At 55.9% G+C, this 25,872-nt stretch overlaps 1 protein-coding gene and 1 long non-coding RNA gene across 3 annotated transcripts; both read right to left on the bottom strand.

Moving 5' to 3' along the window:
• Positions 1-41: 41 nt before the first annotated feature.
• Positions 42-7,639, bottom strand: LOC309868472. Of its 2 annotated transcripts, XR_014313707.1 has the most exons (4): positions 7,550-7,639; positions 6,671-6,750; positions 5,865-6,004; positions 4,922-5,474 (listed from the first exon to the last, which is right to left on the bottom strand). It is a non-coding gene; the product is annotated as an uncharacterized lncRNA (long non-coding RNA). The 2 variants fall into 2 exon arrangements; XR_014313706.1 differs by lacking the exons at positions 4,922-5,474; positions 5,865-6,004 and adding an exon at positions 42-160.
• Positions 7,640-16,183: 8,544 nt separating this feature from the next.
• ZNRF4 (zinc and ring finger 4) lies at positions 16,184-17,660 on the bottom strand. Its single transcript, XM_082738367.1, has one exon. It carries the CDS (start codon positions 17,311-17,313, stop codon positions 16,237-16,239), a length of 1,077 nt encoding a protein of 358 aa, XP_082594493.1. The 5' UTR covers positions 17,314-17,660; the 3' UTR covers positions 16,184-16,236.
• Positions 17,661-25,872: the final 8,212 nt, after the last annotated feature.

Here is a 25,872-nt window from a genome sequence, read left to right as displayed (position 1 = left end):
TCCTATGGCCTCGTGATTGGCTCAGCCATGGCCACGTGGCCGCAGGGCGCCGCCGGAGAGGTTTGAAGGGTTTCCAGGGCTCATCGGGTTCTTGTTGGGAATCAGTGAGGCTGCGGGCTCAGTGCACAAAGCCAGAAGATGGGGCTTCTAATATTTACTCCTGGGAAAGAAAAAAAAAAGAACTTGATGTATTATTATTATTATCATTATCATTAATTGATGGGTTATTATTTAATGCTCTGGCCTTTTTCCTGGACAGCCCAAATTCGGAAACGTGTTTCTGCGGCTTCTGACGATGCCCTGACCTCCATCTCCAACCAGATTTGGCCACAGAGCCAGTGCCCCTGGGACACCTCCTCTTGGAGGTCCACCAGGTGCAACCTACCCAATCTCCAGTGCATCACTTCAATCACCCACACCAGCTCCTCTTCCTGATCCTTCCTATCCACGCCTCTATAGCTCTCCATGGCTCCCCAGTGCCGTCAAGAAAAAGTCCAAATTGTTTGTCAAAATGCCTCCTAGCCTAGGGACTCCACTCTTTCTTGCCCCGCCCCTCCTCCTTATTCATCTAACACATCTTTAAACGCCATCCCTCCAGAAAGCGTCCCCTGACCTCCTACCCAGTGCTGGGAGAGAAGCCTCGGAGTTGCCTCAGCTGCCTGGGTATGTGTCCTTGAATCCCAGGAGACAAGGACTGGGTCTGTCCTGTTCACCACTGTCCCCAGTTGCCAACACAGCACCTGGCACCCAGCAGAAGCTTCATAAATCTTCTGGAACGAATGAAGGCGATTGGAAATAGAGAACACCCCCGTGCCTAGCAGATGCTGTGAGTGCCCCATCCACAAGCCTCAGCGCCCACATCGAGGTCCCTGCTGACAGCATCCTTCTGCTGTCACTTGTCACTCACTAGCTGAGGCTTTCTTGGGCTGGGTGCAAGGAGGCAGGAAGGGTCAGGGAGCTTCAGCCTCAGGAGGCAGCCCTGGGCTAGTGACGGACAGGTGCTGGGGGTTAAATACCCACTCAGGAGCGGCAGCTCACGTGCACACTTCGCTGTCTCCCCGGGGTTCCCAGGGGGACGGAGCCCCGTTTTCCTCCGCCATCACTTGCTCAGGGTCATGAACACTGGCTCCTCCCTTCCCTTCGCTCACCTCGCGCTGCCCCTCCTGGGGCCCCTCCCACGTGTTCTCTTTGCCCCCAAATCCTCCCCTCAGGGCCCTCTTGCAGGCGACCCAAACTCAGAGCTTCAGGGAAAATCTCTCAGCTCTGACTCCAACTGCCAGCACTTCTGGGGAGAACTTTGACACGCTTTTGGGGCGAAAAACAAAAAACAAAAACCACTGCTTCTTGCTCCCTGTCAGCTGCGGACCTTGCTGTCTGCACACACAGACGGCGACATTTGCAGTGTGTATTAATTGTGGGTCCCTCCCCCACCTGCTGAGGACAAGACGCTCTCCTGCAATGTATGCGCATGTGTGTGCGCGTGCATGTGTGTGTGTGTGTGTGTGTGTGCTTAATGACTCTCTCATTTTGAGTTGGGGCCAGATAGCTTTTCGAAGACAGTCTGCCCAGAGCCTGGAACATATAGAAAATTCTCCCAGCTTCATAGTGCTCCCACCCGCCTGCCCATCTATCACAGACGCACCGCAGGATGAAAAACAAGCATATCGATTGGATCTATTTCTCATCGACAGCCCAAGATACCGTTTGAAATCTGCCATTAGTTGGAAGAAGTTCGAAGTGGCTGTGTCTCATTTCTCAAGGGCGTGGGGTCTGCGGGACAAGAGAAAGAATCATGGCAATGTTCAGCCAGCAAGTATTGGGCACCTACTGGGTGCATCCCTAGCAGTGAACAAGACAGACAGGTCACCTGTGACCCATGACCAGGGCCAAGACGAGGTTGCTCAGGCAGCTCTGAGAATGAAGAGGGGTTTCCTGATCCAGCCGGGGAGATCAGGGAGGATTTCCTAGAGTGAGAAAAAACTGAGAGCTGAAGGCAGAGGAAAAATTAGATGTCAGATCAAAATCAGAAATGGGAAGAGGACTCTGGGGAGGGGAAACAGCATGTGCAAAGGCCCAGGGGCAAGTGAGGGCGATTTGGTGTGACTGGAGAGTAACGAGAGATGAGGCTTGGAACGTTGGCAGCACCTTGAGGGCCATGAGAGGGTGTTTTGACTTTCCTGTAAACACTAGGAAGCCACGGACAAATTTGGAAGGGGCGAGGAAGTGACATTTGTTAAAAATCATTTGGGCATAGAATCATCGTACGGACATAGCAATTCTGCTCTTAGGTATATCCCCAGAAGAACTGAAAGCAACAACTCAAATAAATATCTGTAACCCACATTCACAGCAGCACAGTTCACAAGAGCCAGGAGGGGGTCCACTGATAGCTGAATGGATGAGCAAAATAGGGTCCCTCCAGACGGTGCGGGATTATTCAGCCTAAAAAAAGAGCAGAGTACCGGTACATGGTATGACTTGGAGGAACCTTCAAAACATTATGCTCGAGTGAAATAAGCCTTTTTTTTCCCCCCCACAAAAGGACAAAAATTGTGTGATTTCACACAGTGGAGTTACCGCTTAATGGGTACAGAGTGTCTGTTTGGGGTGATAAAAATTTTTTGGAAATAGTGGGGATGGTTATACAACGTTGTAAATGTACTTAATGCCACGGAATTGTACCCTTAAAAATGGTGAAGATGGTAAGTTTTATGTTATGTATATTTTACCACATTTTTTAAAAAGAGCTACAATTAAAAAAGAAGAAGAAGAAGGGGGGAAAAAACCATTTTGGCTGCTGCGGAAGATCTGGAACGGAGCGATGAGTACAAGGCAGACCAGAGTGGTGACAGGGGAGAGGGTGAGAAGTGGGCGTCTGGGGGTGTGTTCTGGAAGCGGGGCTGACAGGAGGGGGGGGTCGTGGGCGGAGCCAGTAACAGCTTCCTTTTGGCCCCATGGCTGTGGGGTTCACTGTACCCATTCTCCGGAGGCCCCAGACACGCACCTTATCTGCAAGTCTGGAGGCTTCTTCCCTCCAAAGCCCACCCTTTATGGTCTGGCCCGGGGAGGCCCCATGCAAGGAACCCCAAACAGGGACTAATGTCCCTGCCTCGGTGCACAGATCAGAGATGCGGGTAGAACCGATCTCAGCAGCAAGCCATCCTCCACCCACTTTCCCTTACAAGGTGCAGATGTAATACCGGCTTTTAAATTCAATTAAGTCAGATTCAGTTCTGCTCCTAGAATACATTACCCAGCTGGAGACAGCAGGGGGGAAAAAAGACAGGAAAAAAAAAAACCCACACACACACACAAAACACAACACAGACCTATTTAGAGATTTCCCTCTAAATGGATTTTAATTCTCTCGATTTATCAGAGGCCAGAGGAGCCGCTGACAGCCTGCGTTTGTCGTCTGGGAGCCCAGTTTCAGCCACAAGGGTTGGGGGGCGGGCAAGGAGAAGCTGAATTGAGTTTTGACATTCACGTCCGGTGGGGCAGTGGGGAGGGGGTGAGTCTGGGGTCACCCAGACCTGGGTTCCAATCCCAGCTTTGCCACTCACTGGTTATATGACCTAGAGCCAAGTAGCCCAGGCTCTCTGTGCCTCAGTGTATGCATCTGTGAAATGGGTACAGTGGTTGTGCTGGTCTTAGAAGCCTGGTGAATAATGGATTATCTGCGAGGATTCAGGTCAGGCCCTTAGCAGGACGCCTGGCACATTCTGAATGTTCAGGAAATGCCGGGGTGATGAAGATGACGAAGATGGTGAGGGTCATCCTTAGTAGACGCTGCCCTCCGACGGGAGGTGCAAACTGTGTTAAGTCACTGCGTGGGGGAGGGGGGACAAAAAAGAAGTGTCAGGCCTGAGCCCTGGGTAGGGTGGGGGGTCGGAAAGGGAAGGATGGCCTGGCCTGCGGGGAGTGGGAGTGGGGCGTGGACTGGCCTAAGCAAAGAAGTGGAAATGGGACCCAATCTGGAATGTACTGGGGACGGGACACTGACCAGGCATTGAGGCTAGACAAGTCAGGGAGAATCTTGGATACAGACAGGATCAGAGGGCATGCGATTCCTCATAGGAGCCCCGCCTTGCCTCTGTCAAAAGTCCTGCGTCCTAGTGCACCAGGGAAAGCGCTACAAATCCTCCGCACCAGGTCACCGATGCAGAGACTGTAGTCCAACCTGCCCTCTGGCCCGGGAAGCTCACCTCTGGCCTTGAGCCTCACAGGCAGGAAGAAAACCCCTCCTGCCCTTCCCCCAGGATTGCCCACCTGCGTCGGGCACGGGCCGGGGGCTTGGATCCACAGCCCGGAGCCCAGCACCCCCTGGCTCCCCCCTCTGCTTCCCATTTCACAGATGAGGAAAGAGAAACTTGGGGAAAAAACAAGGGGCCACCCTCAGGAGACCTGTCCCCAGGAGGCCTGGGTCCTAAGGCACCCGGGTCTCGGTGCACTCACGGACTGAGGCTAGGCATGGCTAAAATGGAGGGAAAAAGACTCTCGACTTACTGGCAAAGATGGACAAAGCAAGCAAGCAAAAGGAGGAGAGATCAAGAGACAGACGCAGCGAGACAGGCCAAGAAGGAAAGCGATGGGAACAAATTGGGAGAGAGACCGAAAGCCGGAGGAAATTGTGAAACCGAGAAAGGGGCAGACCAGAGACAGAAAGAGCAAGAGAGAGAGGAAGAGAGGAGGAGAAAGCTCTCAGGGCAGGAAGGTGGGGAGAAGGAAGAAGGTGGGAAGAAAACCAAGCGAGGGGAGGCCAAAGCCAAGGCACAAAAGGGGCAGGGAGCCGGCAGAGAGCCTGTGCGCGGGGGAGGGCGGCCGGGAAGCCAGGAGCCGTCACATGCCAACATGTCCTTAATTGTAATTACACGGGAACACTTAGTTTGTAGAGGCAGCAGAAATGAAAACGCGCCTTGCCCATTAATCTAATAGCTGTTCGTCAATCATTCTTCAAAGGGGGCTCCGCTGTGGCTTGTGTGGGGGTGGGGGTGGGGGTCGGGGGGTGGAGCCTGCGGGAGCCGGTGGGAGGGCAGGGTTTTAAACTAAGATGCCCTCAGGGAGAGCCCGAGGGGCAGCTCCGGGGAGAGCAGTTGCCACGTTGGTCTTGGCGGGTGAGCTCCGGAGCGTTGCAGCCAGCCACCAGCCCAGAGGCCGGCCCTGGCCAGTGGGAAGTCCGATCTGCCCGGGCTGGGAAGGGTGGGGATACAATGTAGCCAGGGGAGAGATGATTCTTTAACTCTCTCCAGGGGGTGGGGGAAGGCTTCCTGGAGCCGATGCCAACTGCTGAGATGAGGCAGGGGAAGAAGGAAGGGAGAAGGGCTTTCCAAGCAGAGGGAACAGCTTGTGCAAAGGCTGGGAAGCAAATATGCAGACAGCGCTGAGTGCTGCGCAAGCCACACCACGCGGGACCTTTTAAGGCACGCTGAGAAGACCTCGTTGTTCTGAGGGTGATGGGGTCCAGCTCAGATTCCCTAAAAAAAAAAAAAAAAAAGATATCCCTCCCAATGGAGGCCAATGTGGGGCTCAGTCATAACATCTTTGACTTGCTCAAAAAGCGGGAGCTTCCCAGTCCCAAAGGTATGTAAGCTAGGGCTGAGAACCACCCTGAGGGACTTGGTGGGGACTTTGGGGTCAGGTGGAGACCGGAATTGCAGAGTTAGGGTTCTCAGCCAAGAAGGTGGGAGGACCCTGGAGATCGGGGAGCAGTGTGTTACTCATCTCGCTTGGGGGGCGCACCTGGACTCACAGAGAAGCGGGGGGGGGGGGGGTGAATGAGTCAAAGATGCCTGGGCGGGAGACTTGAGTCAGTGCCCAGTGTACACCTCTCCCCCCACACACACACTCAGCCGGGGGTGACTCACCCATTCATTTGGTCCTGAGTGTGGAGCCCTAGGGGAAGTGGAGAGGAGACGGCCACCCAGTTATCCAGCTGCTACTCAGGGCTCCTCACTGAGCAGCTACTGTGGGCCCAGTCATGTGCTAGGACCAAAATTCGGCCTCCCTGCAACCCAGCATTTGTGGAATGAAATCTCATGACTCCAAAATATACCTTTATCTCATTCACTTGTCAGCGCCTCCGTGGCTCCAGCCCTGATCGGCCCCACATCACTCACGGGGACCAGCACAGTCTCCTCCACCCTGGTATCCTGGTTCCCGACCTAGCACCAGCGCCCCCCCTCCACAGTCTGTCCTCCCCGCAGCAGCCACCAGAGGGCGCCAGTGAACACCTGGGTCAGGTCCCGCCCTCTTCTGCCCACAAACCCCCAGAGCTCTCACTTCTGGTAAGTAAAAGCCCAAGTCCTGCCCCCCCCACCCCACCTCCATCCCAACCAAGGCCCTGGGTGACCTGCGTCAGTCTCCTCCCTGTCCTCCCCTTCTCTCTCTCTCCCCTTGGCTCACTCTGCTCCAGCCATACAGGCCTCTCTGCTGTTCTGGCAACAAGCCAGGCACTGTCCTGCCTCAGGGCCTTTACACATGCTGGTCCCTCTGCCTGGAATGCTAATCCTCCAGATCTTCTCATAGCTTCTTTTTATTCAGCCCGAGCATCACCTCTTCGGTGAGCCCTTCTTGGTCACTGGGCTCGAGTAGCACCCCACTCTCTCCTTCCATCTTCTTCCTTGCTTTCATTTTCCTCAGAGCGCTACAGTCCTCCCAAGCGGATCCTTACCTGTTTACCTTTGTTTTCCTCACTGAAGGTCTAGAGAGCTGAGCTGAGGCCTGCCTGGGTCTCCCCGTGTCCACAGTACTCTGCACAGGGCCCAGTATACAGTAAGTAGTCAATATGTGCTTGTTGACTGAACGAATCTTTACAGCACCTCCCTGTCAAAGGGGGACCTTTATCAACCCCATTTCACGCAGTGGGGACCTGAGGCTCTGAGAGCGAGGCAGGGGACCTGCCGCCTGCGGGTGCTCCGAGGCTGTCTGTGGCTGGAGGGTGCCCCCCGAACTCTGTGGGACGAGTGAATGGTGGTGTCTCAGACAGATGTGCAAACTGAGGTTCTGTTTGACCCAGGGGCGGGGCTGCCGTCCACGTTGCCATGCAGACACTGTGTGTGTTGTGTACGGGGGAGGGGGCTCCTAACCTGGGGCGGGGGAGGGTCCAATTTAGTGGAAAGGATCCTCCCCTTCCCCGTCCTGCTTTCTCGCTAAAATCGGCCTCAGGAAGACCGGGGAGGGCGACCCCGAGGGAAGGGCAACGCGCTTTTCATAACGACACACTCACAGCCCGGCAGATCCTGCAAATTCCTCACCCACGCGCTCCCGCCCATCCCCCCCCTCCTCTCCTCGGCCCCCTAGGTCCCTCCCAGAAAGCCCCAGCAACCTCCTGCAGGTCCCCGAGAGCAGAGCCCGGCGCCCAACCCCCGGGAGCCCGCAGCCAATGGCCGTTCTGCCTGATGAGGTAATGCTCCTCAGCCGCGTTCCCATTGGCTGGCCTGGAGGCGAGTCTCTCCTCGCCCCCTGGAAGGCGGTGCCCGTGTGCGGCGCGGGAAGGGGGTCCCCTACAGCCTCTGGCACCTGCACCCTCTCCTGACCGTCGGACCCTGACCTGCCCTTGCCCTTCTCAAGGCTCGTGCTAGACCTAGAGACCCCTGCGCTCCCCCTCGGGCCCACAGGGGCGCCCCAGCAATCCGGTCTGGGCCGGAAGGATGGGAGGAGGGAAGAGTCCCACCCCACCGCACCCCCCAGCAACCAAAACACCCCAGAGTTTTGGTCGACTTTTCTGGATAATTGCACATTCATTGAGTGTCCACTGTCTACGAGCCCGGGGCCCGCGGGGACGAAATCGCGCCCAGGCCCGGGTCCCCCGGGGCTCACCGAGGGTGGAGAGGGTCGGCAGCGGCCACCGTGTGCTGGCAGCTGGGCCGCGCCGTGTGCGGGTCGGAGGCTGCCAAGGGGTTGGCAGGGACGGTGGAGACTGAGGAGGGGGGAGGCAGGAGGGGCTTTCCCCTTAATTATCACTTTCACTTGTTTGTTTACTGGGAGCTCCGGACGCGCTGGGGGCTGTGCCTTTTTATTCACTGCTGTATTCATTCAACAAACATTTGACACCTCTGCCCCCAACACACACACACACACACACACACACACACCCCACTCGTTCTTTTACCGACTTATTTCATTCTCCCTTATCCCCCCTCCTCCCCAGCCGTTATACTAGGCCTTTTTTTTTTTTTTTTAAATTTTAGGCGTTGTCGAGATTAGATAAAGTCTCATCTGCCTTTTTTCCTTGCTTTATTAAGGCTTAGCGTCCACATCGCAGATGCACACAACTGAAGTGCACAGCTTTACCTGAACACCCAAGATCCTGGGGGGCCAGCGCCCCAGAGGGGGCAGTGGGAGTGGAACTGATCGGTACAAATGCAAGGTGGGATCCTGTCTTGATGCGGAATTCTGATATTTTGTTCACCCCGGAATTTTTTTGTGTGTCAATTTCGATTTTTAAAAATATCGCCGTTAAATATTACTTACCTTGATTGCTGATTTTTTTGGGTGCTTCCTTGAAGTTTGTCACCGAGAACTGTGCCTCCCTCCAGCTTACCTTAGTTGGGACTCTGTATAGAACATTCCACCACCCAGAAGGCTTGGGGTGGAGATGGGGGTTCCCAGGGAAAAATCCCCCCACCCCACACCCAGGTAAACCGCCCCCCACCCAGGTAACTCTTAGACTCCGTCATCACAGATTACCGTGCCTATTTTAAAAATGGATGTAAATAGAATCACACAGGACACGGTCTTGGGAAGCCGACTTCTTTTGCTCCAGGTTTGTGACACGTCCGTGTCTCCCGTTCCCTGTCGTTGCTGTCCTGCTGTGCGCGGACAGACCAGGGCTCATGGGCGTTTGGGTTGTTTCTTGTGTTTGGCTCTTCCACATTAAGCTGCTAGGAACATTGTCACACTCGTCTTCGTCTGGACATATGCTTTCGTTTCTCTTGGGCAAACACTCAGGAGGAGGATGGCTGGGTCATATGGTAGGTGTGTGTGTTTAACTTTTTCAGAAACTGCCAAACCGTCTTTGCGAGTGGCTGTACCATTTTGCCTTTCCCGCCGCGGGCAGCGGAGGCGAGCACCTGCAAGCCGGGCTTCGGGGCGTTCCTATTTCTGAGCCTTGACTGAGGTGTAACCCATACGGTTTTCCTTTGTTCCATTTATTGTGACTCTTCCCGTCATATTGGCGCTGTGTTTGACCAGGAGGGGAGATTGGGCAGCCCAGGCCACGTTGGGAGTACGACACAGTATATCTGTTGAGTGACTCTTGTCAGTGTCTTAAAATTTAGGATATTCGGAATTCCAAAACATAGCTGGCCCCAAGAGCTTCAGAGAAGCTCTATTAGTGTTTAGTCTTAAATAATATATATTTGAGCCCCTGCACGTCACTCACTCTCTGACACCACAGTGACCAAAGCAGCCCCCGCCCAGAGGACTCAGGCTGGAGCATCAGGGAGGCTTCCTGGAGGAGGTGTTACCTGAGAAAAGATCTGAAGATTAAGAAAGGGGGGAGAGAAGGAAGAGCTTCTGCCCAGGCCCGGAGGTGCTTCAAGGGCTTGAAATCTGTCCTTTGGGGATGCAGAGTGTCCTGGGGAAGGCAAGAATGCCGAGGCCCATGATTGCTTTCCTGACATTCAGGCGAAGCTCCCTGAACCTTCTTCGGACCCCAGGGAGCAGGGGCTCGAGCCTCTCCAGCCTGGACATTGGCAGGCACATCGATGTTCTCCCGTGGGGTCTCCTTGGGGCCCAGCTGGACAGCTGTCGGGACCTCATTATGTTCTAACAGGTGTAGACAGCGTTTGCCCCCATGCTTGATGCCAGGGAGACACCCCGCTAAGGGGAGGCTGGGGGGCTGCAGCTGGGGGGCCTTACTATCCAAGCACGCTCCCCTGGCTTTGACAATGGCCCTGTCTGAGGCTGAAGACTGCTCTTTTTTGAAAAAACTTCACTCTGGAAATCCAGCAACTTTATGGATCAACTTTCCATTTCTTCTGCTTCCTGGGTGTAGCTCCTTTCTTTCCCTTTCTTCTACCCTCCCCCTATATAGATCATCAACCCTGTTGCCTCTGCCTGCAGAATCAATCCCAAATCTACCCACTTACCCCCTCATCAGTCTCCACCTGGTCCTGCCTCAGGACCTTTGCACTGACTGTCCCTTCTCCTTGAGTGTTCTTCCCCCAGCTCTAATAACTTCGTTTATTTCCTTCCCTTTAAAAAAATGTATGCCAAGGTTGGAAGCGTTGAGAAAGCAGTGACAGTGTTTATCTTGGTCACCATTGGGTCCCCAGATCCTAACACAGTGCCTGGCACACAGCAGGAGCTCAGTAATAATTCCTTCCACAATGGAGGGTATTAATTCATGGCAACTCAGGAAACAGCCTGGTTGTATCCCCAAGTCCTGGATGGGAGAGTGTAGTCATGGACACAGATAGAGATATTAGGGGGAAAAGGCTCCAAATTTTGGTTGCCTCCCTCTGCCTTTAATTATTTTGTCGACAAGGCTCACAATTCAGCAAGTCAAGGTGGCATTTGAGAGGGACGGTTCCCTTTAGCGTAGCTGACAGCTAATTTGTGGGAAGTTTAATTACAGGCGGCGTTAATTAACTGACAGAATGCTGGGCGAGGAAGGCAGCCATCTGTTCCTAAAATCGTCCTCCCCTCCCGGGCCTGGCTGGGAGGCTGGGAGGGGTGGGCAAAGAAGAGGGCAGGGCATGGAGAAGAGGTGGGGCCAGAGGAAGAGGAAGGAGGACCCAGGGATGAATCAGAGCCTCTCACCCCTCTTCCAGATGCCATCGGGGTGAGAACTTGGCACTCCGCCTCCTTGCAGCCTCCACCATTTCTGCAGTGGCCTCCAGTAGCCGCTGAGAGTGACAATAAGTTCCTTGGAACCCGCTCTTTATTGGTTGTATCACGAGGAGCAGAGCGTGTGGAGTAGAGGAGGTGAAGAGCACCTCCTCTACGCAATGTGAGCGTCCTCAGCTCTCATTGGAGTGGATTGGCACCCACCAAATGAGGTTGGGAGTTGGGAGAAGGAGCTGGGACAGAGCAGAGGTGCTGTGTGCCCTGAGAATCCTGGGGGAGGAGGGGGTCTCTCTGCCTCTCATTCTACCATTCACTCCTTCGATTCAACCGTTGTCCAGGATGATGATGTCAACAGCCTCCAAAGGTGGGCTTCTAGAGTTCAGCACCCAGCTTTGTCCCTTCTAAGCTGTTTTCCCTGGGGGCAAGCCACTTAAACCTCTCTGGGCCTCAGTTTCCTTATCTGAAAAATGGGATTGTTCAAAATAGGACCTACTTCCATCTGTCTTCTAGAATAGCGGAGACCACGCACTCTTGGAAGGCAGAAGAGAGCGTGGTTACAAACTTGAGGTGTCATTACTTGTTATAACCAAAAATGTGCATGTGTGTTGAGGCAGGAGTCATGTCCAATTAGGTTAAGAGCCTTTGTGGCTTTTAGGACTCTGGCTCCTGGTACATGCTGTTCCTTCCCCCTTGAGCACCCTTCCATCTCTTGCCAAACTGCTTCTGTTCTGTCCTTCATGTCTTGAGGTAGATGCCCCCTGTTCGAGAATCCTTCCCCGACCCTGCAGGCTGGGGCCCTCCCAGCACCTGTACCTCCCCCCAACCTATCATGGTCCCTCCCCGACACCGGGGGAGGAGAGGGCGCCCTATGCAGGTGGGGCCTGGGTCCATCTCAGTCACGGCTGTGTCTAGGCTCCCCAGTGAAGGCCTAGGTGAGAAGGGGGCCTATGCATATTGTTGAAGGGACAGCTGGAGCTGTGACCCACGCTGGGGAGGTAGAGGCCAGCAGAAGGCAGAAATCAAAGTGAGAGCCAGTTAAAAACGGTGCAGGAGCGAGCAGCCGGGTGTGTGGCCCCAGGCAAACCACACCTTCTTTCACAGACTCAATTTCTTCTTCCAGAAAATGGGGGTATCGGACAGGAGCCTGGCTCGAGAGGCAAGGGGTTCGTGCGGAAGGAAGGTGGCCTGGAGCCTGGCACAGTGTGTGTGCTCAGGAGTCCTGCTGGGAGCCCTGACTCCACCCCACCCCCACCCCTGAGCCTCAGTTTCCCCATCTGGCCAACTCCCCCTTAGACAACCCAGATGGATGCTGTCTGGACGGGTGGGAGGAGGCCTCTGCTGGTGCTTACGTGGGGCGGCAGCCAAGCAGGGCCGAGGAGGCTGGCACCGGCCGGCCTCGCTAAGCTGGCAGTCCTTGGCAGTGCGCAGGCTCCCCGAAGGCGGCTGGAGAAACGCCCGGGCCCAGGCGTTGGGGGACTGAGGAGGCTGGGATGAAACTGAGGCCCCTTCTTGGAGGGGGCAGGTTCTGATTGTGGGGCAAGGACCTTATGTACACTTATTAAGTACCCACTGGATGCCAGACCAGATCTTTGCTTGTGCTGCTTTAGGTGACAGGGTCACTCTTCCTTTTCACAGGGCTGATTCCCATTCTTTCTGCTCTTGTCGAGAAGACACCACCTCCAGGAAGCCTCCCACATTCTCTGGGTTGGGTCAAGGCACCCCCCTTTGGGCTAACAGAGGGCCAGGGCTTCCCCCGCACAGCTCTGATAACCCAGTATTCTAGCTGGGCTGTGGGCAGGTCGCTTAGTCAATTTACAAATACCGACAGAACACTTGGTGTCAGGCACTGTGCTTACCATCGTCCATGTTTAGGGAGCCCTGTGGAGCCCATGGCTACTGCTGTGCCCATTGTATAGATGGGAAAACTGAGGCTCAGGAAGGGTTACTGGTGGAAGCCAGGAGTCCTGGAGCACGGCAGGGCCTCAGTGAGAGCTGGTTTCTATCCCCAGGGACGGTGAGCTCACTCCTTCCCCTAGCAGCCTGGTTGTGAGAAAAGTCATCTGTCCCTTGACCTGGGATGCGCCTAACTTCTCTGTTCTGCCTGTGATCTTGAAGGAGGCTCAAGATGAAGGTGAGAAGATTCCTTTCCTTTCCTTTCTCTCCTTTAACAAACATGTGAGCCATGTTCCACAGTGTATCCAAGTGGGAGGCAGTACTGGCCAACCTTCATATCTCTTCTCCCCTATTCCCTAGGAATAGAAACCTCTGGTTTTCAGCTGGACTGTTGGCCATTCAGAATAAAGACTACATTTCCCAGTGTCCCTTTAGGCAAGTGTGACCACATGACTTGGTTCTGGTCAAAGGGGTGTGAGCAGAACCGGTTTATGGGATTTCTGGGAGTGACCTTAAAAGCAGGTGGGGAGCCCTTCCTCACTCCTACTCATTGACTGGGAGGCAGATGTGATAGCTGGAGCTCAAGCAACTGCATTGTCCCATGAGGGGGTGACCTACTTGCTAAGGATTTGGAGCAATAATATAGAAGGATTCCAGGCCCTGGACACGGTAGAGCCTCCATGCCATCCCTGCACTGACTATTCATATTCATGAGCCCCATGGGCTTAATCTGCTCTGGTTGGGTCTTGGATCCCATCACCAACCCCAATCTTGACTGCTACATCTATCCCTCCCCGTCCATCTCTCCATTCTCACCCCCTTTCATGCCTGCTGGACAGAGAGGCTTATCCTTCCCTTGCCAGTGCCATGGGCCATTCCCAGTGACTAAAACAGGGTGCCCCGGAAAGTGCAGCCTCTGTTTGTGGCATTACACAGAGCTGGGAACAAGGGCCCTCAGAAGCTGGGTATGAGATCTTCATCACGGAGCTGCAGCCCCTCAGGGATCATGTGCAAGGACCTTAGCCAACCCCTACACACACACATGCACACATGTGCACACACACACACACACACACACCAGAGCCATGACCAAGGGCCTATCCTTTGACATCATCAATCCAAGAAGGGAGACCCTTTTCCTTCAACCACCTTGAAGTTTCCGAGCTTTGTCTTGGTCATGAAGACAGCAAAGCACAATGAAAAATACTTCCATATGCGTAACACAGGAAATCTCTGACTGCACACACATACTCACTAGCAGACCTCCCAAGACCGGACTGCAGGGTCCAAACTCCACCATCACGCACCTGCTCTGTGACCCCAAGAGAGTGACTTGGCCTCTCTGGGCCACAGTTGCCTCATCTGAAAAACTGAGACCTAGAAGTGCTGCTGAGAAGGATTTTGTCTGAGCTTCTTAAAACCCCTCCAGTGGTTTTACTCAGCATCGCAGAAGAAAAATCAAATTCCTTCCCCAGATTTACAATGTCCTGTGCCAACTGCCCCATCCCCTTCCTGCCCTCACCTCCTCCCTGTCCCACCTCCCTCCCTCACTCTGCTCCAACCACAAAGCCTTCCTTGGTATGGCTTCTCAAACATGCCAGGCCTGGTTCTGCCCCAGGACCTTTGCATGTGCTGTTCCCTCAGCCTGGACTACACTTCCTGCACACTCACCTCCTTTTCGCCATTCCAGTGTCAGCAGTGTCAGATCCAGTGTTCCCTCCCAGGCCTTCCTCATCATGCCTGCCACCCGCCCAAGCAAGTGACCCTCATTCAATGCCCAGAAGACCCTTGAAATGGCCCAACCCTTCTGAAGAAGCACCTTATTTACTCGCCGTAAAATTAAGCCACATCTGAGCTGGTCTCTGAATCCCGCTGCAAACTCACAGGAGGCACAGGGGACTGAGGAACGTGTTAAACGGCACCAGGGGGACACGCGGGGCAATGCCCAGGTGGGAGATGTCACCACAGAGTAAGTGACCTAGTGGCTTCAACAATCGCAACGATCGCGAGGCAAAAGTGAGAGAGGCAAAGGTAAGAGGCAAAAGAGACGGGAGGCTGTCAAGGAAGATTTAGGAGACCACCACCAACTCTAGACTTGACCTAGGTCCTGACCCAGACAACCTAAAAAAACGCGCTTCACAAGGGTTCGCATTTCCGTGTGTCCGCTGGATGGATATCTGATGCTCTCAGGGAATCGTCATTTTTAACACAATACTGACGTTGGTGGGTTTTGTTTTTTTTTAAAGAGTCTTATCTTAGTGGTGGCTCAGTCAGTTAAGACTTGACTCTAGATCTCATCTCAGGTTTTGGATCTTGGGTTGTGTCTTGAGTATAAGCCCCATGTTAAAAAAAAAAAAAAAGAAATCTTATCTTGGAGCAGGGGCTGTGCCCCTTGGCACTGCTAACCCCAGGACCAGGTCATGGAAGGCTGTCTTGCGTGCTGGGGTGGGGGGGAAGTGTTGAACAACACCCAGGTCCCCACCCCCTTGACACCAGGAACCTCCCCTCCCCCACCAGGCATGACCAGCACAGATGTCCCCAGATATCGCCCAGAGTCCCCTGGGGGCAGAACCCCCAACCCAGGTGAGGGCTGCTGCTTTAGAAACACCAGATGTTTACAGATGAAAACCATCTGGCATTTGCATCAGAATGACAAGGGACAGAGGAGCCTGAAGGATGTTGACTTGAGAGTCGCCCTGGAGAGTTGTCTTGTCTGTCGAATCTGAGTAATGGGAGCATGTTGGGGGGGTCATTACCCTATTCTCTGTACTTGGGTGTGTGTGACTTTTTTTTTTTAAAGAATTTATTTATTTGACAGAGAGATCACAAGTGGGCAGAGAGAGAGAGAAAGGGAAGCAGGCTCCCTGTTGAGCAGAGAGCCCGATACGGGACTCGATCCCAGGACCCCGAGATCATGACCTGAGCCGAAGGCAGTGGCTTAACCCACTGAGCCACCCAGGCGCCCTGTGTGACTTTTATCACTATAAAAAGCGGCAGTGATGGGGAAATTCAGATCAAAGCTAGAGATGAGTACATGGTCACGGACGTACCCACGTCGCTTTCTCAGTGGGGACAGGGGAGTTTGCTGTGATGTGCAGGAGGTGAGCATTATGGGAAGCTGGGCGACGGGCACACAGGAATTCTCTGGAGTTAGTACCTTGGCCACTTTTCTGTACATCTAAGATCAGTCCAAAGGAAAAATTTTATTAAAAAAAAAAAAAAAAAGTTGAAATGCAAAAGGACCAAGCCAAGCTGGGACCCCACATGCCCAGGATTGGAAAGGAGGTGCGGGGCATCCCAAGGCCACCAGTGGTGCGACAGACGACATAGCGTCCCTGAAGACACCCTCCTGCCCACCCCTCCCGGGGGGGCTCCTTGTTTACCCGCAGATGCTGGGAGTTGCCACATGGGTGGCCCTGGGCGGCCAGAAGCCCGCGGCCCCACAGCAGTCAGGGCGAGACTCCGCTTTCAAACCCACTTTATTCTCTCTAGACCATCCTCCCTGCCCCCATCCATCGCCAGAACCTCGGGGGGCGGGGGAGCCATAGTGCCTCATAGCCGTTCTGGAGGCCTCTGGGAGGGTGCGGTGGCCTCGGCCACCCCCACAGACGTGGCACTGGAGTGGCCCTGGGAGCCGGCGTGGGCCAGCAGCTCCAGCCTCCGCGAGCGCAGCCGGGCCTGGATGGCCCAGATGGGGGGTCGGTGGCCCGGCAGCGAGGGGTCCTCGTCGCCCAGGCTGTCCACGGTGGAGTCGGAGCCGTCTTCCGTGCCGGCCACCGACTGCTTGCACACGGGGCAGGAGCGCCGGGCGGCCTGGGAGAACCAGGGGTCAATGCACTTGCAGTGGTAAGTGTGGGAGCAGGGCAGGATCTTGAGCTGGTCGCCCTCCTCGTACTCGTCCAGGCAGATGGCACACAGGTCGTTCCGCCGCGTGAAGGTGCGCACCTGGGCCTTCTGGCCGGCCGGCGGCTTGACCTCCGGCCCGCGGCTCCACCGGGCCCAGAGCCAGCCCCACAGCGGGCGCAGGACCAGGAAGACAGAGGCGAGCAGGGCCAGGGCGCGGCCCAGCACCCAGGAGACGGCCAGCACTGGGTGGCAGTCCAGGTCGGGGCACGGTGGGTAGTCGGGCAGCAGGACGACGTGGGCCCCCTTGTCGCAGCGCACGATGACCCGCAGGTCCTGCGAGGCGGCCTCGCCCACGAACACCGAGGGGATGGCGATCTGACGCCGCAGGTCCTCGTAGACGTGGGCCATGCGCACCAGCTCGTCCGAGCGCACGTTGTGCACGATGGCCGCCTCGAAGCCCGCCCGCTGGGCGTGCAGCACCTTGAGGTCGAAGGTACAGTCGTAGCGGCGGATCAGCACGATGGCGCCCAGCGAGCCGTTGCCCGGCCGCGGGCCCTCGATGGGGTGGCAGGCGTTGGCCGGCTTGGCCTCCATCAGGTAGCCCCGCACGCCCTCAGGGGCCAGGGGCACCCCGAACAGGGCCGGCAGGTCAGCGAAGTCCACGGTGCTGGCGTTGCCATCCAACACGGCCCGCACCACCGCCTCCGAGGGCACCAGCAGCACCAGCAGGGTCAGCCAGGCCGTGACTGCCCGCGGGGCCCGGGCTGGCTCCAGCCGCCCCATAGCCACGCCCCCCTCCTCCTCCTCTTCCCCCGGATGCGGCGCGGACTAGGTCCCGCTGGGGACAGCAGACCGGAGGCCTTTGGGCATCTCCAGGGCCTCCCGGGGGGCCCGTGGCCGAGATGGGAAGTGAGGTGAGCTCGAATCGGGGGGCGGTTCAGGGGCAGGGAAGAGGGACAGCTGGGGCCAGGACCTCCCTAGGCAGAAACTGCTCCTGGGGCAGCCCCATATGCATCGTGTCTCTGAAGGGGGGTCTCAGGAGCTGCCCACCTGCCCAGGCAGCCTTGCCAGGAGATGACACTGAGAGCAGGAAACCCTGGGGTTCTAGATGCCTCTGGCCTCTGTGACATCGTCCAGTTCCATCTTGTCCCCAAGGGCCCACCGTTGCCTAGGGCTGTGGCCAAGGCAGAATCCCTGGATCGCTGACACCCAGGGAGACCTGAGCAGCCTCTGAGGAAACTTGTGGAATGCTCAGAGCAGCCCGTTCCTCGACCTCATAAGGCTCAGGGTGCCCCAAAGTAGGCTGATGGCCCCTGGTGACACCGATCTAGGACTTATATTGCTACTGGAAAGCCTTATCTCCCCAAGACTCTCAGAGACCCACGGAGGGAGATGTCAATGTTACCCCCTTTTGAGATACCCAGGAGGACCCAGACTTGTTCAGGGCACCCTTCCCCCAGGAGGTCGGTTCTTAAAATCCAAATCCCAAACCTCCCCCCTCTCTCCCGCTCTAGTCACTCTGCTCTAGCCGCACAGACATCCTTGCCCTTCTTACAACACATCGGGCCACACCAGGCGTGGTCCTGTCCCCGGGCTTTGGCACCGGCTGTGGTCTCTGCCTGAAATGCCCTTTCTCCCGAGGCCAGTGTTTTCTCAGGGCTTCGGTCTAAGCTCACACGTCCTCGGAGTGTAACTAGATTTGATCTGGGGGGGAGAGAAGTGCCCGCTCCGGGTGGCACCGGCAGGCGTGGGTGGTCTCTGTCCTCTGTCCTCACCGCCTGGTAGGCCTCCAGTCCTGCACACGCTTTCTTCTCCCACCTCAGTGCCTCCTCCCCAGCCTGTCCCCAGCTGTCCTCCTACCGTGGGCGTCAGCCTCACGTCCTCCCCACTTCTCACCCCCCAAACCTCCCACCCTGAGGCTGCCCCCCCGCTGGGCTAGGCAGCCTGCTCACCTCTTGATTGCCGGGACTGCCACTCACAAGCTGTGTGACACCAGGTAAATCACTCGACCTCTCTGGGCTCCAGACTCCGGATCTGTAAAATGGGCACAATGATGAGGAACCGGTTTTTTGGGTTTTCTGGGAGGCCCGATGCCGCCCGATGCAGCCCGCAGCCCGCAGCAGAGAAGAGACAGAGACCCACGGGGAGAGGGCCGGGTGATACCGAGGCAGGCGTCGGAGGGACGCCTCCCGGAGCGGGAGCACCTGGGGTGGGGGGCAGGACATGGGGCAGGTTCTCCCTCTGAGCCTCCGGGAGGAACCAACCCTGCCAACACCTTGATTGTGGACTCCTGGCCTCCAGAGGTGGGAGAGGATACATTTCTGTCCTTTCCTGCCCCGCCTCCAACCCCGCCCACAGCAGAGGGACATAGGGCACAGTGGCTTGGAAACAAGGTTCGGTCCCTGAAACCCTTGTCCCAGGTGGGCGACCAGGTGAGGCCCCAGGGTAAGGTGAGTAAGATGAACCTGGTGCAGCATGGCAGAGAGCAGCATGCTGGGACAGTGAACCGAGCGCGAGAAGGTCCTGAAGAGAGGGGGTGGGGAGAGGGAGGGGGAGGAGGCAGGAGGGGGAGGAGGAAGGGAGGGGGAGGGGGGAGGGGGTGGGAGGACAGGTGAGCTGAGTGTCTGGAAAGAGGGTCTGACTCAAGGACAGGAGCCGGTGGGCAAGGCCGCAGAGGACTTCGGGAGCCACAGGAAAGCGGAGACGCAGGACGCGAGACAGCGACTCAGGGAAGGGACTGAGGGGACCGGAGGGGACAGCAGCCCTGAATGAGTGAGTGATGGAGAGAGGAGGTGCGTGGGGCAGAGCGGTGGCCCCCCTGCCCGTGCTGTCCCTCTGAGGTTTACCCCCGGAAGTCGCTGGGGTTGGTGCCTTTCCAAGCAACTGCAAATTTTCCTAAGGGACCATCCTTGGTCCCACTGGAATTTTAAAACATGGGAGTCTTTGTATTTTGCAAGTCTCATCTCTTGGTGGCAAGTGATTTGGGGTTTTTCTTTATGACTCTCATAGAATTTTTAACGAAGGACAATAGGAGAGTCGATATTTAGGGACCGTTTGGTAACTGAAGGAGTGACGGATGGTGGTAGTGGAGAAAGAGGTTCTCCAATGATGGCAGTTGTCAACGCGGTGTCTTGGTCTCCTCGGGCTGCTGTAACAAAAGTACCACAAACTGAGTGGCTGAGAAGGTCAGAAATTTCTTTTTTCAAAGTTCTGGAGACCAGAAGTCCAAGATCAAAGTGTTGGCGGTCTGGCCCTCCTTCTGAGGGCTCCTCAGGCTACTGGAAGCTTCTTGGCCCATGTGCAGGTAACCTGGACGAGCCAGCCCTGGGAGCGGCCCAGGACCCACGACCAGTGGGACAGTCTGTCTCACTCCTCCAATGAAATGACTCGGGAGTATGTCCTCACCACCTCCCAGAGGACCCCAGTGGGACTGAGCTCCTGCTGCCCCCATGACAACGTGCTTGACAGTGCTGCTTCTAAGTTGCCCTCCCTTTCCTGCCTCTGACCAACCCCCACTCCCCTCCCCGCATCTTCTGAAATCACTGCCAAAATACCTAATCTCGATGCAAATTCTTGTCTCAGGGTCAGCTTCTGGAGGAGCCAAAACTAAGATGCTGCCTGAAAATAGAGGCAATGTATAAGAAAGCAGAACAAAGCAACGGAGAGAGACCCAGGTCCTAAAAACATCATCTGAGCACCTGGATCAAACTGAGCCTGAAGACCACCCATCTGTAAACTGTTAGATGAACCAATACGTTCCTTTTTTGCTTAAGAGGGGGTTTCTGGGTCCACACAACTAACCTCATAGGGGAGGGGTGAGGCTTCCAGAACCTCATAGGAGAAGGAACACTGGGCATGATTGTAAGCATGATTTCCTTTTCCTGCCTCACCATGTTCCCCCACCCCACCCAGGGTATGTGTGGCAGGGAGAGCCTCCTTCAGTGGTGCTGGGGGCTAGGATACACTGAAGATGTCTGGCTCCTCAGGCTGTTGGACATAAAACACATGTCAGAATGGGTGTCCTGTGGCCATAACTTCCCGGAGCTCCAAGACACACCATCTCCACCCCTCCTCCCCCGCATGCATGTCAGGCTGGAGTCAGTGTTCAACTCGCCCATACTTGTGGGGCTATGCAGCCACTCCTACCCTGGACTGGCTGCGGTGCAGGAGACCCTGCGGCCCCTGGGGGTGGGGCTGGGGCAGGGGCTGGGACGGGGAGGAGACGGAGGTACCTAAGGCGTCCGTGAGAAGTTGCCAGTGAATGGGCCACCAGCAGCCCCACCTGGGCCCCTCTGTCTCTGTGCCTCTCCTCTGTGTGCATCTCTATGCCTGTTTCTTTCTGCATCTCTCTTTCTCTCCCTCCTCCTCTATCGTCCTGCTTCTGGGTGAGCATCTCTTTTTGTCTTTACCTTTATTCCTGTTCCCTGACCCTGCCTCTGTCTGTCCCTGTCTCTCTGTGTCCGTGTCACTGCTTCCCCATCTCCTTTTGTGTTTCTCTTGGACTTACCCTCTCTTGCCTGTCACGTTTCTTTCCGTGGCCTCCGTGTCTGTCCCTGAGGCCTGTGTCTATCTGTGTTGGCCTCTGTTTCCCTCTCTCTCTTTCTCCCCGCCCCCCTCAGCCCTACACCTGGCCCACAGTAAACACATAGCGGCTTGGGTCGGCTTCAAGACCCAAGATGCCCCTCTGGGCACCCGGACAAGCCTGACATGGTGAGGGACAAGCTGGGCTTGGAGCCCAACACGGACCGTCGCTGAAGGAGCCTGTCCTTCCCCATCGGCAACATGAGGGTCAGCAGAGGCTCTCTGAGCTCCATCACCCGGGGACCTTCCGCTGCCCTTTGAATGGGACAGTGCATTCCCTATTTCTCCCAGGAGGAAGCCAGCAGCATCCAGAGAGGGGACAATCCTTCCTGAGTGCCACAGCCAAGAAGGGGCTGAGCCCCTTTCTCCGCCCCGGACTCCCCAGATCTCCTGCCCCAGTGGCCCAGCCGCAGCTGCCAAGGAACAGGTTTACTGTCCGAGGCCAGACTCCTTCATTTGTCTTCCTACCTCTCCTGCTCCGAGGTCCCGGCTCTCGGGCGGCGTAGCTGAGCTCGTGCGGACGAGACTGAAGACGGCTCGGGGAGAGGGAGCTGTCCGCACGGGACAGTGTGCCAGGCGCTGCGCGGACCGCCGTGAACCCAGACAAAACCCCTGACCTTACAGACGTTCTGGTCTAGCTGAGAAAAGGGAAGGCAGCCAGACAGCGAATTAGCTAAATGAATAAACGGCATCAGACAGAATAATTTCAGGGTGTGAAGTGCAGGAGAGGAACTTGAGCAGGGACGGCATTGGGTGGGACGCACAATGGAACAGAGGCCCGGAGGGAGGGAAGGACTTTGCTTCTAGAACATTCTTGGGTTGCCACCAAATCACACTCCCCCAAATCGACCTGGGCTTTGCTGGCTGGCGCCATTTCATTTTGTTTATTTGTCCAGCAACTATGTGCCGGGTGCGTACTGTGTGTGAGGCCCCGGGCTGGACACAGGGGACACAGAAGTGACCAAGACAGACCTAGTCCCTAACCTCCGAGGGCTCCGTCCAATGGAGGAGGAAAGCTCCCAAACAAAGGAGCAAGCATTTCCCACAGTGATAGGTGAGGAGATAAGACTGAGTATCTGAGAGGCAAGAGGAATCCAAGACGGCAAGGTAGATTCTGTGGGCGACAGTGTGAGGACAGGCAGGGTATTGGCACGGTGCCCAGCAGGGCTCCTGAGATACTTAGTGATTCAAAAAGTAAAACTGTAACTTTTCAGGGGGGAACACGGTGGTCGCTGTGGAATCAAGGTTAACATCGCCAGCGATGGGACGATCAGCTTTACCTGACTCCTCATCTCCTGCCCTGGGGATGCACCGTCACCCCCCGTGTCACTCTCACGTCACCCCCTGTGACTCCCCTGTGTCGCCCCCCACGTGACCCCCGCGGGACCTGGTGAAGATGAACAATCCAGGCTCATAGTGAGCCGATAACCAGACAGACCCAAACTGAGGAACATCCCACAAAATCCCCAGCCAGTGCTCTTCCTAAATGTCAAGGTCATGGACAATGAAGAGAGACTGAGGAACCGCCGTCCCAGAGGGCAGGGCACCGGGAAGATGTGGCAGCAACGCCTATGAGCGGCTCTGGGTGGGATCCTGGGCCAGGAAGAGGACGGTCCGTGGGAAAACTGATCAAACCCAAGCAAGGTCTGTAGGTTTGGTGGCACTGTTGAGCCCACACTGATTCCTGGTTTGGATTGTCATGCTGGGTTATGTCATCATCAAGGAGAGTTGTATACAGCATCTCTGGACTTTTGGCCATGGGGATGGGTACAGCTCTTCTGGAAATCTGAAATTATTTCCAAACAAAACATTTAAAATACCCAAACAGCCTTAAGGAACAGAAGAAGTAGAGGGAGAAGGAGAAGGAGGAAGAAAAAACAACCATTTGGGGTTAACCATGGAATCTGGGTGCCTAGGGAGGAAGCAGGGGCAAGCATCCGGGCTGGAGGTAGCAGAGGCTCGGACCAGTGCAGTAGCTAGCAGGAGTGGAGCAAAGCCCTCTGCAAGTAGCATCACCAGGGAGTCCTGACCATTTTTTAACAAGACGGGGAAGAGGAGGTGCATCTGGACTCCGCTGAGAGCCCCAGGCGGAGGGAGGAGGGGCTGGGTCCCGGGAGAAGAAGCCACCAGCTCAGGCACAAACACTGAGTCCTGTCTGGACCCTGCAGGGCCTGAGGGGTCAGGGAGACATCCAGGCGAACACCCCACTGCCAAGTGAACAATCATGGCAGCAGCCTTGGCCGGCCCAGGAATGGGGGCCCGCAGGGCTTTCTGGCCGCGGGCCCAGCCGGCAACCACTGGGCCGTGATGTAACTTGTCAGACAGACACAGAGCTGCGTCCCCAGACGCCCAGGCACGGCTTGCCTAAATGCTAACAAGTTTTGCCTCCAAATGGTGGCGGGGTGTGTGTGTGTGTGTGTATGTGTGTATTTAATTCTGGAATGAATTTAATTCTAATTCCGCCGACTTTGGGGATGGGAAACAGCTGTCTTAATGAGTTAAACAGTGGGTTTAAAATAGCGAGCATCTGTTCGCCGTCTGAGCCAGCACCCGCCGAGGCCACTCCGAGGCTCTGAGCTCACGGTTCGGGGGCCCTGGTGGCGGCTCTGGGGGACGGTGGGGAGCATGGCCCTGGATGTGGGTTCAGATCCAACCTGGCCACCAGGCAGGTCACCCGCACACCAGCAACCCCCCACCCCTGGGATTTCTGCTTCTTTCTCCGCACAAAGGGGGCTCTCTGCCCATCGCACTGAGCAGCCCGCCCGTGCTGGGATCGCAGCTGTCAGGCGGGTCCCACGGGGGCGACAGACCGTGAGCACAGACCTACCCCACCGGGATTCACACGCTTCCTGGCTGTTTGGTCTGAATCATTCTGTGCCTCAGTGTCCCCATCTGTAAAGGGAGAGGAGGGTAGCACCTCGGGCAGGGAGTTGGAGAAAAGTTTAGATGCGTTACCGCTCATTAAATGAATGCCTGCCGCAGTGCCTGGTAGACAGTAAGCACTATGTAAATGCGTGATTGGGGTTTTTTAAAAAGTAAGTATATATATAAGAGAATTTCAAAGAGCAAAGAGGGCTAGTGAGAGGAGATAAAAGGTGATGGATGCCACAGAGGGGACTGGGTGGGGCTGCCGTGGATGGGGAAGTCAGGGAGGTGAGCCTTCCAGGCAGGGGGAATGGCAGGTGCAAAGGTCCTGAGGCAGGACTGTCCACAAAGACCGAAGAGGCCAGTGTGGTGGGAACAAAAGGAGCAGTTCCAGAATTAAGATCGGTCTTCAGTTGCTTTAAAGGGGTTTAAGCTTTATCCCAAAGCACTAAGAAGCCACTGTAGGTTTTGGGTGGGTGGGGAGTGAGATCTGCTTGGCAGCCACACTTAGGGCTCTCATCTGGGCTTCTGTGCACATTTATTGAGCCTCTACTAGATATCGGGGCGTCAGGACAATACCATGCAGAATTAGACTTGCTCACGGCCATGCTGAGAGAAAGGAAGACGCTGGATGCGCCCACACGCTTCCGTCCCAGCTCAACATAGTGCAGCTCACGGGTGATGCTGTGGGCACAGACAGCCCTGGGGCTGAGCCCCAGCTCTGCCACTCCCCACCGTATGATCGGTCCTTAGTTTCCCCTTCTTGTCACTGAGTCGTCTCGTGGACGGAACAAGATTTACTCCTAGAACTTCCCATGCACTGGCAAGGTGTTTCAAATTCTTACCCCTGATCTCTCAAAAAGCGAACCACAGGGGCTCCTGGGTGACTCAGTAGGTTAAAGCCTCTGCCTTCGGCTCAGGTCATGATCCCAGGGTCCTGGGATCGAGCCCCGCATTGGGCTCTCTGCTCAGCAGGGAGCCTGCTTCCGCCCGCCCCCTGCCTGCCTCTCTACTTGTGATCTCTGTCTGTCAAATAAATAAATATTTTTTTAAAAAGTGAACCTCTCAGCGACCGAATGACCCAGCCATTCCACCCTTTGGGATTTACGTAGGAGAAACCAGAGCCCCCCATGCACCCAAAAACTGTAGTTTCGTGTTCAGAGCAGCGGGATCCCTACCAGCCCAAACTGGAGGCCACCCAAGTGTCCATCAGCAGGTGGCTGAATAAATAAGCAGGGATTCCGGCAGGCCACGGACCATTCCTTTGTCATAGAAAGACACACGACAACACGGGCAAACCTCAAAATCGCTATGCTGGACCCAAGAAGCCAGGTGCAGAAGATGCACATTTTGGGACGGCTGGAAAATGCAAGCAGATGGGGGGTTGCCTGGGAAGGGGGAGGGGGGGCTGGGGAGGAGGCAGAGAGCAGGGAGGAGCTACAGGGGCAGCCAAGGGCACTCTGGGGGTGATAGAGGCGTCCACTGTCCTGATGGACTGACAGGCATGGGTGGGGGTGGGGGGAGAGAGGAGAGAGAACGCGTCCAGTCGCACACCTCCAGTATTTGCAGTTTACCACATACAAACCGTACTTCCATAAAGCCATAAAAACAAAATGAAATAACCAGAGAGCATTCACTTAGCCCGGCGCCCAGGGCACAGGGGGGTTCCGGTTGGGTTGGGGACATCGCAGCCATCATGGGGAATGGACACATGGCGGGGGGAAGGGGCATCTCCAAAGGAGCTGGCCCAGGGCCAGCAGCTTGCCCCCCAGTCCTCCTCTGCACACACAGCACCCCCCGACCCCCACCGCCCGGGGAAAGAGCCTGGGCCTCGCCAGCCTGCACTTTACCCGGGGCCGCGGAAAGTAATTTCTTAACGCACTGCTCTCTGCCAAC

The sequence above is a fragment of the Mustela nivalis genome, assembly GCF_964662115.1.
Source record: "Mustela nivalis genome assembly, chromosome: 1".
In the NCBI taxonomy this organism is placed as follows: Eukaryota; Metazoa; Chordata; class Mammalia; order Carnivora; family Mustelidae; genus Mustela; species Mustela nivalis.
This window is presented reverse-complemented; position numbering and strand designations above follow the sequence as displayed.

Coding starts and splice junctions, on each gene's coding strand:
- ZNRF4 (XM_082738367.1), bottom strand. CDS start 17,313: ATGGGGCGGCTGGAGCCAGCCCGGGCCCCGCGGGCAGTCACGGCCTGG.